General features: G+C 45.3%; 1 protein-coding gene across 2 annotated transcripts in view; it reads right to left on the minus strand.

The window, feature by feature from the left end:
* Positions 1–3,657: 3,657 nt before the first annotated feature.
* The window catches only part of LOC139553381 (proton-coupled folate transporter-like), a 56,767-nt gene continuing 46,764 nt past the window's right edge, over positions 3,658–13,660 (minus strand). For both annotated transcript variants that reach the window (XM_071365654.1, XM_071365652.1), the window contains one exon: positions 3,658–4,050. In XM_071365654.1, coding sequence (XP_071221755.1) covers positions 3,975–4,050 — 76 coding nt within the window. In that variant the 3' untranslated portion in view covers positions 3,658–3,974. The remainder of the gene's footprint in view (positions 4,051–13,660) is intronic.

Genomic DNA, 13,660 nt, shown 5'->3' on the forward strand with positions numbered 1-13,660 from the left:
TCCTGTGTCAGTGCTGGTGGCACACGGGACTGTGACGGTTAGTTCGTTTGTTATTTTGTATAGTGTCTTGTCTTCGTGTATATTAAATCATGGAAACTTACCACGCTCCACATTGGTCCTCCGATCCTTCTCGCCTCTCCTCGTCCGAGAAGGAGGAAGAGCTAGACTGCCGTTACAGAACCACCCACCAAACTCGGACCAAGCAGCGTAGCAACGGGCAGCAGCGGCAGCAGCAGCGGGACCAGGAGAAATGGACTTGGGAGGACGAGCTGGAGGGAAAAGGACCCTGGGCAGAGCCAGAGGAATATCGCCGCCCCAAAGCAGAGCTGGAGGCAGCAAAAGCGGAGCGGCGGCGTTTTGAGGAGCTAGCTCGGCAGCAGGAGCCGGATCTGGGTCACACCACTTGGGAGGAAATAAACAGGTGGTCGGTTGACCCAGGGTGAGTGCCGGAGCCCGCCTGGGATTCGATGGAGCAATGTGCGGAGGGATACCGGCGAATGAGGTTAGCACGACAGCACGGTAGGAAGCCCGAGAAGAAACCCCCAAAATGTATTGGGGGGGGGAGGGGGGGGCTAAAGGGTAGTGTGGCGAAGTCAGGTAGGAAACCTGCGCCCACTTCCCAGGCTTACCGTGGAGAGCGGGAGTACGGGCAGACACCGTGTTATGCGGAAGAGCGCACGGTGTCTCCTGTACGTGTGCTTAGCCCGGTGCGGTACATTCCAGCTCCACGTATTGGCCGGGCTAGATTGAGCATTGAGCCAGGTGCCATGAAGCCGGCTCAACGCGTCTGGTCTCCAGTGCGTCTCCTCGGGCCGGCATACATGGCACCAGCCTTACGCATGGTGTCCCCGGTTCGCCAACACAGCCCAGTGCGGGTTATTCCACCTCCCCGCACTGGTCGGGCTACGGGGAGCATTCAACCAGGTAAGGTTGGGCAGGCTCGGTGCTCAAGGGAGCCAGTACGCCTGCACGGTCCGGTATATCCACCGCCACTTTCCCGCCCCAGCCCAGTACCTCCAGTTCCGGCACCACGCACCAAGCCTCCTGTGCGTCTCCAGAGCCCTGTACGCACTGTTCCTTCTCCCCGCACTCGCCCTGAGGTGCGTGCCCTCAGCCCGGTACCTCCAGTGCCGGTACCACGCACCAGGCCTATAGTGCGCCTCGAGAGTCCAGTGTGCCCTGTTCCTGCTCCCCGCACTAGCCTTGAGGTGTGTGTCTCCAGTCCGGTACCACCAGTTCCGGCACCACGCACCAGGCCTACTGTGCGCCTCAGCAGGTCAGATTCGGCTGCCTGCCCAGCGCCGTCTGAGCTGCCTGCCTGCTCAGCGCCGTCTGAGCTGCCTGCCTGCCCAGCGCAGTCTGAGCTGCCTGCCTGCCCAGCGCCGTCTGAGCTGACTGCCTGCCCAGCGCCGTCTGAGCTGCCTGCCTGCCCAGCGCCATCTGAGCCATCTGTCTGCCCAGCGCTATCTGAGCCGTCCGTCTGCCCAGCGCCGTCTGAGCCGCCCGTCTGTCCCGAGCCGTCAGAGCCGCCCGTCTGTCCCGAGCCGTTAGATCCGTCCGTCAGTCAGGACCCGCTAGAGCCGTCCGCCAGTCAGGAGCCGCCAGAGCCGCCCGCCGGTCAGGAGCCGCCAGAGCCGCCCACCGGTCAGGAGCCGCCCGCCGGTCAGGAGCCGCCAGAGCCGCCCGCCGGTCAGGAGCCGCCAGAGCCGCCCGCCAGTCAGGAGTTGCCAGAGCCGCCCGCCAGTCAGGAGCTGCCAGAGCTGCCTGCCAGTCATGAGCTGCCCTCCAGTCATGAGCTGCCCCTCAGCCCGGAGCTGCCCCTCAGTCCGGAGCTGCCACTCAGTCCGGAGCTGCCATTAGTCCGGAGCTGCCCTTCAGTCCAGAGCTGCCTCTCTGTCCGGAGCTGCCCTTCAGTCCGGAGCTGCCCCTCTGTCCTGAGCTACCCCTCTGTCCTGAGCTACCTCTCTGTCCTGAGCTACCTCTCTGTCCTGAGCTACCTCTCTGTCCTGAGCTGTCTCCTCAATGTAGTGGGGACCTTGGTGAGGATTCCTAGGCCAAGGTCGGGGGCGAGGGTCGCCACTCAAAGGACGCTAAGGAGGGGGACAAAGACAATGGTGGAGTGGTGGCCTCGTCCTGCGCCGGAGCCGCCACCGCGGACAGATGCCCACCCAGACCCTCCCCTTGAGTTTTAGGGGTGCGTTCGGAGTCCGCACCTCAGGAGGGGGGTACTGTCACGTCCTGACCATAGTGCTTATGTGTTTTGCTTGTTTTAGTGTTGGTCAGGACGTGAGCTGGGTGGGCATTCTATGTTGTGTGTCTAGTTTGTCTGTTTCTGTGTTCGGCCTAATATGGTTCTCAATCAGAGGCAGCTGTCAATCGTTGTCCCTGATTGAGAATCATATATAGGTGGCTTGTTTTGTGTTGGGGATTTGTGGATGGTTGTTTCCTGTGTCAGTGTTTGTGGCACACGGGACTGTGACGGTTAGTTTGTTTGTTATTTTGTATAGTGTCTTGTCTTCGTGTATATTATATCATGGAAACTTACCACGCTGCACATTGGTCCTCCGATCCTTCTCGCCTCTCCTCGTCCGAGGAGGAGGAAGAGCTAGACTGGCGTTACACTCAGAGGCAGCCTCGATCCTGTTTGACTGATTCCATGATACCGCGACGGTGATGGATGGAGGGAGGGAGCATGTTCATGTCTACATTACCAAGGATCCTCCTCCCCTCCTCCAACTCCCAAAACAGCAGGGGCTATAACTTTCCTTTATCTATTTTTTTACTACATTGGGTCTGAAATACACACATCTATCAGAATGTTATTTATAAATAGAAACACTTATTTAAAAAAAACGGTTACACAGCTAAAATGTTCATCATCAAATGTATATTTTAGTCATGGCTGATGGCTCACATTACCAAAATACATTACAAATACACATTACAGAGTATATATTCTATTTAGAGGGCAAAGTAAACCACCATATTCTAATGATCTAATCCAGTCAAAACCATCCATAACAAAGGACAGTTTCTCTAGTATTCTTTTGCACTTATTTCGTTAAAGGCGGTATGTTTAAGGCAGTGTGTTAAATAAGTAAAGTACCTTGCTAACAATGTGAATGAGTGGGGGACTCAGTTAAAGCAGCGGAGATAGTAAAACTCAAGTGTGGTGGTATATATAGGCTTTTGTCTCTCCTTTGGCGCAGTGCACTGTTCAGAGCAGATTAAAGTCAGGCTGAGGGTTGTAGACAGTAAACTGCTCAGCCTCCACTCCCTGGGCCGATGGAAGGAAAGGAGAGGAGAGACGAAGGAGACGGAGCAGAGCAGAGCTCGTTAAAATTCTATGAGAGAAATACATAATGGGCCTCGCTTGCAGGAAGTTCTGTTTCATGTTCCTTCACAAAGCACAAGTCCCCCAGCACCTTTTGATGTTCATCTACATCACTTTAATACTTCGCTCATCTGAAGATACCCCTCATCTCATGTATTAAGGTCTTGCACTAACCTGACCACTCCTCTGAAAATTGGTACAAATCATGCTATCTAACATCTTTCCAAGTCATCAGAATCAATATAGTTTCTTAATAATAATGTTACTCTCAGTTGGTGTGTGAAGTAAATACCTATTATCAGGGATCAAGGTAAGACCCAGATGCAGACTGTCGAAGTAACACTGTTTATTGTAGAAACAGGGGCAGGCAAAGACAGTTCAAGGCAGGCAGGGGTCGAAAATCCAGGGTAAGGCAAAGGTACAGGACGGCAGGCGGACTCAGGGTCAGAGACAGGCAGGGTTCAGTAATCCAGAGGTGGAACAAAGGTACAGGACGGCAGACAGGCTCAGGGTCAGACAGAGAGGTCAGGCAGGTGGGTACAGGGTCAGGAGGGGCAAAGGTCAAAACCGGGAGGACTAGTAAAGAGAGGCTGGGAAACAATAGGAGCTGACAGGAAAAATGCTGGTAAGCTTGAACGAACTAGACGAACTGGCAACAAACAGACAGAGAACACAGGTATAAATACACAGGGGACAATTGGGATGATGGGCGACACCTGGAGGGGGGTGAAGACAAGCACAAGTGAAACAGATCAGGTCTATGCTATGCCTGTTAAATAGATAATGTTAACTTTTTTCATTTTGATCCAATGCATTATCAGCTTTCATGTAGTTAATCATCAAGTCAAGAGCAAATGCTCTTCAATATGTAAAATAAAAATATAAAACTTCAAAGCAGAAATTAATCTCGAGAGGTGATCTCTTTGAGGAGCCATGGAAAAAGTCCTGCAGGAACAAATTAGAGTTAAAATAATGGACATAAAGGAAAAAATAAAGGACATAAAGCCACTATGAGACTTCAAAGTAAAAGCTATAAACAGTAATCACTCGTTTTTCAGACAGAGTTTGTGGGAGACACTAGACATGATAACAAACAGCTACAAGAATGGCCTATGCTGGGTGAGTGTTCAAGTCTGTGTGCGTGTTCTAAATGAAAGCCAATAGAAATGAAAATGCCAGTCTATAGCCCAGCTGTTTGGTCTAAAGGATGAGTCTCCAAAGTGTTCCAATATTCACTAACTGCTTGGTGGTGAACATTTGTTCTCCAGTTTGCAGAGATACCAGTTCAATTATTTAGTCATGAGCTCATCATGGTTTTACAAAAGATGATGTGGGTGCACTGAATAGGGTTTGCTCACTGACTCACACATGTTCTCTGAAACCCTGCCCTCCTATCAAAAACTGGGACAAAGATGAAGAGAAAACAATGAATATTATATCTCACTCTCTGCTTGTGAGAGGAAGGATTTGGTATTGGTCATGTAGGTCGGTATATCTGCAGATGGAACTGGGAGGGAGCCGAATGACATATAGTTCTACAACCTAATTCCCAGCAGGCCAAACTGTTTGAAATGATGTCATTACAACCTGGTTATAATATAGTTGTAAGGATGTCATTTTAACCAACTTCCCCACTGGGTTATGGGTGAAAGATCATTAAAAAAGTAACTAATTTGGGGGATCATCCAAAAATTAAACCACCTTGTTATTGAAATAAATAATTAGTAATATTAATAAAGTTAATGGTGGTAGAGTATTACCATCTCCTTCATAAGATGTATTCCTATGTATACACAATCTCAGCTCTATGTGGATGTGAAATGATCATATCATTTCTTTGGGGATTCTGCACCTCTCCTTGGTCAGCCAGGCGTATTGTTTTTGTGAGAAACCAAGGAGATGCAGATGGTGTAGTTAGTTACATTATATAATGACCCTGAAGCACCCTTCTCATTATTCAACCTCTTTCTTTACTCAGATTGGTCTCACCTGTATGTAGGTAAAGAATCTAAATTACTTTCAAGTGTTTTACTTTGAGCTAAACAGACCTTAGGCTTATTGAAAACACTTACTCTGTGTTTTCTCTGTATGTATGAAAAAAATATTCCTGGCTACTGGACCCAAAATTCACCCAAACTCATTTATATAATTTAAGAGGTTAGTAAGAGAGCATGTCTTATTGCGCATTTTCTATTAAAAACACACACAATACTTGACTGTGAAAAACAAGTGCATCCAGCATAAATGAAAAGTAGGGTGGAAAAGGAGATGAGAATAGAAGAAGAGAAGTGCAGAAGTATAAACGTCATGGATTAGACGTAATGGATTAGACGTCATGGATTAGACGTCATGGATTAGACGTAATGGATTAGACGTCATGGATTAGACGTCATGGATTAGACGTAATGGATTAGACGTAATGGATTAGACGTGATGGATTAGACGTAATGGATTAGACGTGATGGATTAGACGTCATGGATTAGACGTCATGGATTAGACGTCATGGATTAGACGTCATGGATTAGACGTAATGGATTAGACGTAATGGATTAGATGTGATGGATTAGACGTAATGGATTAGACGTGATGGATTAGACGTAATGGATTAGACGTGACGGATTAGACGTGACGGATTAGACGTAATGGATTAGACGTCATGGATTAGACGTCATGGATTAGACGTCATGGATTAGACGTCATGGATTAGACGTGATGGATTAGACGTCATGGATTAGACGTCATGGATTAGACGTGATGGATTAGACGTAATGGATTAGACGTGACGGATTAGACGTAATGGATTAGACGTAATGGATTAGACGTAATGGATTAGACGTGATGGATTAGACGTAATGGATTAGACGTAATGGATTAGACGTAATGGATTAGACGTGATGGATTAGACGTAATGGATTAGACGTGATGGATTAGACGTAATGGATTAGACGTGACGGATTAGACGTAATGGATTAGACGTGACGGATTAGACGTGACGGATTAGACGTGATGGATTAGACGTGATGGATTAGACGTGATGGATTAGACGTGATGGATTAGACGTGATGGATTAGACGTGATGGATTAGGTGTGATGGATTAGACGTGATGGATTAGACGTCATGGATTAGACGTCATGGATTAGACGTGATGGATTAGACGTCATGGATTAGACGTGATGAATTGGATGTGTTCACTGATGACCAACATGGAAAGGTCTGCTTTACAGTTAATGCAGCATACACGTGATGCTTGATGCCACTGGGCCTGAAGTAATGTCCTTGTCACTCCTATTATTTCCCTCTGTGCCACTGACGTATCTTTAATGGTCTCGTCTAACGTTTGTTCGTCACCCTGACCAATATTTTCACAGACTGTACGGCCACGGCGCGATTATGTTTTATTGTTAAAGGAAACACGAGAAAAAAAGCAATTTCATGCACCAGAAGACTTGATGTATAAACAAAATGGATCTCGATATCCTCATGAAAGTCATAAAGCCTTCATAAGATGCTCTGCTCAACTTAATTCTTCAGGGGCAATATATAGGAAATGTATAGATGGCTACGGGGCGCTGGCCTTTGTTAAATGCAGGGATTCTGAAAGCCAGCACTTTCAAAACATTAATGGGAAAATACAACTTTCAAATGGCAAGTCACACAAAAGTGCTCTTGTATCATATTGCAAATGTCATCACCTTGTGTGAGCCTTGATAAGTTTCATTGATATTACATACACTACTCTAGGGAATTAAATTCCTTGCCTCATTTGCGCCTGCCCTCATAACCTTCTCTTTTTGGTAAATAATCTATTGAAACTATGTACCAAATTTATTATTACCCTTTTTTGCATATATTTCGCTAAGTATGTGCGGTGCATTTTCTGTGGAGGACAAATCTCTATTTTAGTGCTGTTCTGGCCCATTGCTCACATGCAACTATTTAGTATTTTCCATTTGATGAACAGAAGATCATGAACAGGGCCCAAGGAATTTACATATGGATGGTTACATAGTGCAGTAGCTGTAAATATAGCTGGTCAAGGTGATATACTATATATATGCAACACACATGCGTTGTCAAAGGGTTGTGGAGCTGTGGTGTATGAGCTACTTGTATATGAGTACTGCCTAGCAGCACAGTCTAACATCGCCTTCAGTTTGAATCAGCCCCATGTGGTTCGACATGTGTCAACTGCAGCAGTGTTGACAGATCAGACTGCTAGGCCTACATTATTGAGCACTCCAAATCTACATAAGATTAATAATTTACAAAATAGCCATTTTGGTCAAAATGGCGTGAGTTCTCGTTCAATCAAATACATGAATAACCATGGGAAGATAGAACCCTCCTCGAACGAGAGTTATATTTTACCCACCAACAACACCATAGTCCAATGAATGATCCAATCTGCTTTCTCTGATTGCAGAAGTGACTGCTCCTGAATTAACATGAGACGTGAAGGGTTGAGTAAAATGTGGTGGGATTTAAAAAAAAAAGTGTTTATAAGGATCCCCATTAGCTTTTGCAGAAGCAGCAGCTATTCTTCCTTGGGTCCACCAAAAAAACACAAAACATGACAAGTAACAAAACACTGATACACTGACAGACAAGGACCATCACACAAATTTTAAGTACAACGATATACCAAAAATACAACAAAAAAAGAAAACAAACAATACACCACCCAACACATTTCTGTGTTAGAGTGTGCCTGTGTGTGCATGTGTTTGTGTGTATCCCCTCACAGTCACCTCCGTTCCGTTTTTTGAAGGTTCCATGTGATCACGGCTCTGTTTAATACTGTGCGCTGCCATTTTGGAGTTGAGGACTGTGAAGAGACCCCTGGTGGCATGTCTTGTGGGGTATGGAGTGTATGCCGGTTGCATGGGCACATTGGCGCATTAACAAACCAGATAATTATCATACCGGCAAGGTTGTGCTATTAGAGCCATTTGAACTATGTTTAGTGCAATAATATAGCAATCACATCACAGTGAATATGCATTGTGCTCACTCACCTCTTCTGACTGTGAGAGCACTCACACACAATGGTGCCCCTTACATGTGACCACTGATTACAGGATGATGTCCACTGTCAGATATATCCTATGATTAGCATTAGCCCCATACATGAGATAACAAACAAGACCACAGAGCAATGTTTCATTCTCATATCTATAAATGATAATGACATGTTTTGTATTTTATCCATGGACATTCACAAAGCCTTTTTCTGTGGTGACATTTACATGAATTTGATTTACATAATTCCAAGTATTCAGTCACAGGACAATACCAGCTTGATGGTTGCTAGTCTAATGTGTGTTGTCAGGTCAGCTTAATTTTCATATCTATAAATGAGCATTATATGTTTTGTATTTTGTTCATGAACATATTTTGTCCAGGAATACAATGCCATTTCAATGCCCATTTCTGTACCTACTTTTACAGTAAAATACTAGCTTAATCAAATAAAATGTTATTTGTCACATGCGCCGAATACAACAGGTGCAGACCTCACAGTGAAATGCTGACTTACAAGCCCTTAACCAACAATGAAGTTTTAAGAAAGTTTTAAGAAAAATACCCCCCAGAAATAATTAAAGAGCAGCAGTAAAATAACAATAGCGAGGCTATATACAGGGGGTACCGGTACAGAGTCAATGTGCGGGGGAACCGGTTAGTCGAGGTAATTTAAGTAATATGTACATGTAGGTAGAGTTATTAAAGTGACTATGCATAGATAATAACAGAGAGTAGCAGCAGCGTAAAAGATGGGGGGGGGGGGGGGGGGGCAATGCAAATAGTCTGTGGTAGCCATTTGATTAGATGTTCGGGAGTCTTATGGCTTGTTTAGAAGCCTATTGGACCTAGACTTGGCACTCCAGTACCGCTTACATTGAGGTAGCTGAGAGAACAGTCTATGACTTGGGTGGCTGTATTCTTAGACAATTTTTAGGGCCTTCCTCTGACACCGCCTGGTATAGAGGTCCTGGATGGCAGGAAGCTTGGCCCCAGTGATGTACTGGGCCGTACGCACTACCCTCTGTAGTGACTTGCGGTCGGAGGCCGAGCAGTTGCCATACCAGGCAGTGATGCAACCCACCAGGATGCTCTCGATGGTGCAGCTGTAGAACCTTTTGAGGATCTGAGGACCCATTCCAAATCTTTTCAGTCTCCTGAGGGGAATAGGTTTTGTCGTACCCTCTTCACGACTGTCTTGGTATGCTTGGACCATGTTAGTTTGTTGGGGATGTGGACGCCAAGGAACTTGAAGCTCTCAACCTGTTCCACTACAGCCCCGTCGATGAGAGTGGGTGCAATCTCGGTTCTCCTTTTCTTGTAGTCCACAATCATCTCCTTTGTCTTGATCACGTTGAGGGATAGGTTGTTGTCCTTGCACCACATGGTCAGGTCTCTGACCTCTTCCCTATAGGCTGTCTCGTCGTTGATCAGGCCTACCACTGTTGTGTCATCGGCAAACTTAATGATGGTATTTGAGTCGTGCCTGGCCGTGCAGTCATGAGTGAACAGGGAGTACAGGAAGGGACTGAGCACGCACCCCTGAGGATCAGCGTGGCGAATGTGTTGTTACCTACCCTTACCATCTGGGGGCTGCCCGTCAGGAAGTATGCAACCAGAGTGAAAAAAACTCATTATTCCCTTTCTGTTAGTCACATGTCTGTGAAACTTGTTCAGTTTATGTCTCAGTTGTTGAATCTTGTTATGTTCATCCAAATATTTACACATGTTATGTTTGCTGAAAATAAACGCAGTTGACAGTGAGAGGACGTTTATTTTTTTGCTGAGTTTATGTGTGTTGTGGGAGGTCAGTGAAGATGAGAAGATATGCAGCAGCTCTTGTAAGGACGAGAAGTTTGCTTAAAAAAAATTATGTTTTATTGTTAGGTCGGGCAGGGCAAGGACTGGCTGTCTAAAGGGATGACCACCTCTTATATTCTTCTAAAGATTCTTCTTCCACAGAAAAAGAAGACAAGCTGTCTTTACTGGCTGGCTATAGCAGGAGTTGCTGTGTTTAGTTATGTGTATACTTGGTTCTAACATGCATCCTTCGTCCTGATCTTGTCCACATTCTGATTGTGCCCAAGTTCTTATACAGATGTAGACGATTAAAAGACGCATTGTGATGTGTAGACGGATCTGGACAGTGAGAGGTGACACCATTGACTTACGGCATCAATATGTGTCTTAAAATAAATACATAAATATTATTTGTAAATAATCTGTCAAATAATTTGCATACAGAGAGGGACCAGGATATCTGGCCACAATGCAGACACGGTGGACAGATAAGAGACACATTTTCTACCATGTGTTGGTGTAATGGCTGCAATGTGGGCACAATCCGAATATGGATAAGATCAGGACAAAGGACTTATGTTAGCCCCAGGTTTAAATGTGGCTTCTGTGAGGAGGGAGGCATCAGACTGGGATTTTGAAAGTAGAGAGCAGCCTTTGGGCCCCAGTCTGTTTGAGAACACATGTCAGACTACACGTCAGTAAGAGTTCCACAGGCATGTCTACTCTCATTTAGTCTCTTCCTGACAGACGGCTGAGGAACATCATGCCAAAGAATGATCGCATGTCACATGGGATGGTTGATGTTGAGGGAATCTGTCCATCTCTTTCTCTCTCACTCTCCCTTTCTCACACATGCATATACCCACACACACACGTACACAAACTTAATTAACGTGTTACAGTACGGTGAGTACGTTGAACAATATCACCTCAATATCATCTGATTATATTTGGGTGAAATAGCACCGTTCATGGACCACACTTTATAGCTTTAGCACTGGAGTGTAAGAATGACAAAGTGGTGAGTGATGGTGCCGTTACTCAGACAAACCTGTGCTTTATGACCACTATACACACACTTAACCTGCAACACAACAAACATTTTTAGCCAAGCTAAGAGTAAGTTATTTTCAATTTCCTCAAGACTCTTTCCAATTGCATTGGTCAGCTGCGGCATCAGTCATTAATTAACACACTGGATGTGTCCCAAATGGCACCCTATTCCCTAAATAGAGCACTACTTTTGAACAGAGCCCTGTGGGCACTCTACGGAATAGGGTGTCTTTAGGGCCGGCACCATTGAGTCAGGGAGTAACTGGTAGAGGGAAACTCACTGACCATTCGACCATGCTACTGGACTGGTATGTATTGATCTCAACAGGTAATAAGAAGAGCCAATTGGAAATAACGATTCCTTCTGTACAGATGAGCAGATATTGCTGGGAGAAATAATCTGTGAGATTGGATTATTTTTTTAAAACACAGACGGGAGGATCTATAACGATAGGGCCATTAGTGACATCTTCTATTACTCATTATCTTGGACTATCATCTGTTTATCTGTTCCTCGGGGCTCAAGGGCCAGAAAACATTCTGCAGTCAGTCTTCTAGTCTGCCGAGGTGTAATGAGGTCTCCACACACACACACACACTGTGTTATTATGAGCTCCCTGACGGGCTCTCTCTCCGGCGTTACTGTTGAGCCACCGGAGCATCCCTCATAACAGGGCTACATGAGAGCTGAGATGAACCCAAAAAATCCCCTTAGTAAACATCCCTGTTATTAATTGACTTCAAGCTTCCACGTGAATGTTGCTGTAGTGTAAGGTCATCTCTTAAAATATTTCAGCATACACATTTCTGTGTGTGCAACAAGTTCTCACAGTCTCACTGAAGAATCTGACGTTTGTCCATAAATGTCAAATTTCAAAGTTAAATTAAGTTTAGGCATTCATTCTGAATTAAGGGTTAATACAAGTCTAAGCTGTGAATGGGGTGGGGGTCTCGACACACGCACTCACCCACACACACTGTGGCATTATGATCTCTTTGACGGGCTCTCTCCGCTGTTACTGTTGATCCACGGGACATCGTCGGATGTGGTGGATCGAGACACATCCAAAGCAAAAAACAGATAGTGTAAACTGATGGATTTGGATGGGGATTCTTTTATGTTACTTAGATTAACGCACTGGTGCGTCAGTTGACTCTAGGGGGTTATGGTTTGGGTTAGTGTTAAAACAATGCAATTGCACTGTTAAGTTTAGGCATTAATTCTAGCACTAGGATTGAACACACAACCCTCGGTGCCAGAGCTCACGGCTTGATGGTAATAGTGCTCACCGTTGCCCGTAGGGGAAGGTTTTGAAGTAATCTTCCGATGTCCTGCTTACCTGAACAGACGTCGAATTTTGCAGTGGATCTTGAGCGACCTGGCTGGAGTGTCTGTGTACTGTACGTGGTGTCCATATGCAGCAGTCTCACTGTTCTGTATTCACACTGCTTCCAAGTGGTGTGGATTTGGCAAAGCCACAGCTCCCTGTGTGTGTCTGAGAGTGTGGACCATTAACGTTACAGAGTGAGAGGGAGAAACAATGGGCAAAGACCAAACAAGACCCCTCACTGGCTCAGCAAGGATTGGACAATATCAAGTACCCCTAGGCTAGCTTTTTACTGCATCAAGCACAGTAATGTTGACTGGCTGGCGTTGCAGCAGGAGATGTCAATTATGAGATGTTTTTGTGCTTCCAACAAAAAGAATGTGAAGTTCAAATAAAAACCTTGGGGTTGTTCGGTTTCCAAATATCATGGGCCATTGCCTTTACAGGGCTAGCTGATCTTTTGTGTTCAGGTAAGTGATGGGGAAAAAAGCATCTTAGGAAGGAGTTATTCCTTTGTTGACTGCTGTCAAACTCATTTTTAGAAAAGAGCAGCACTAAGAGAGCATTAAGAGCCTAGCAACTAAATGTACTGCCGCTGACGCTCAGCGTTTTCTGTTCTCAAAATACATCCTTGAATTGTTTTCTGGTACCATAACTACCTCCGTGATAAGGTCTGGTTAGACCTAGAACACAATGAATGACAATTAAATGAGGAATGGGCCTGCTGATGTACTGATAAACTACATAATACTCTACTTATCTAATTATATTGTCAATAAAACAAGTGCAGGGATACGGCTGTATATTGATGTTAAAATGCATAGATCATCTGTAGCGTTAACAACAAAATCCCTTTAGTAATTCAATATGTACATGATACTGCAGTTGATTTTGAAATAGTTTCTCAAGAGATGAAAGGGCTCCCTGCTCTAGAAGGCATGTGACAGGAAATTAAAACATTGTCATACCATAGCTATAAAGAGACAACACATCGACGAGGCCGAAGTGGAGCGGGTCGAGAACTTCAAGTTCCTCTGTGTCCAAATTACTACCCACTGGGCACAAACGTCAATTCAACATCTTTGGTTCAATGTAATTTCAATGAAAGGACGTGGAAACAACAT

The sequence above is a fragment of the Salvelinus alpinus genome, chromosome 25 (assembly GCF_045679555.1).
Source record: "Salvelinus alpinus chromosome 25, SLU_Salpinus.1, whole genome shotgun sequence".
In the NCBI taxonomy this organism is placed as follows: Eukaryota; Metazoa; Chordata; class Actinopteri; order Salmoniformes; family Salmonidae; genus Salvelinus; species Salvelinus alpinus.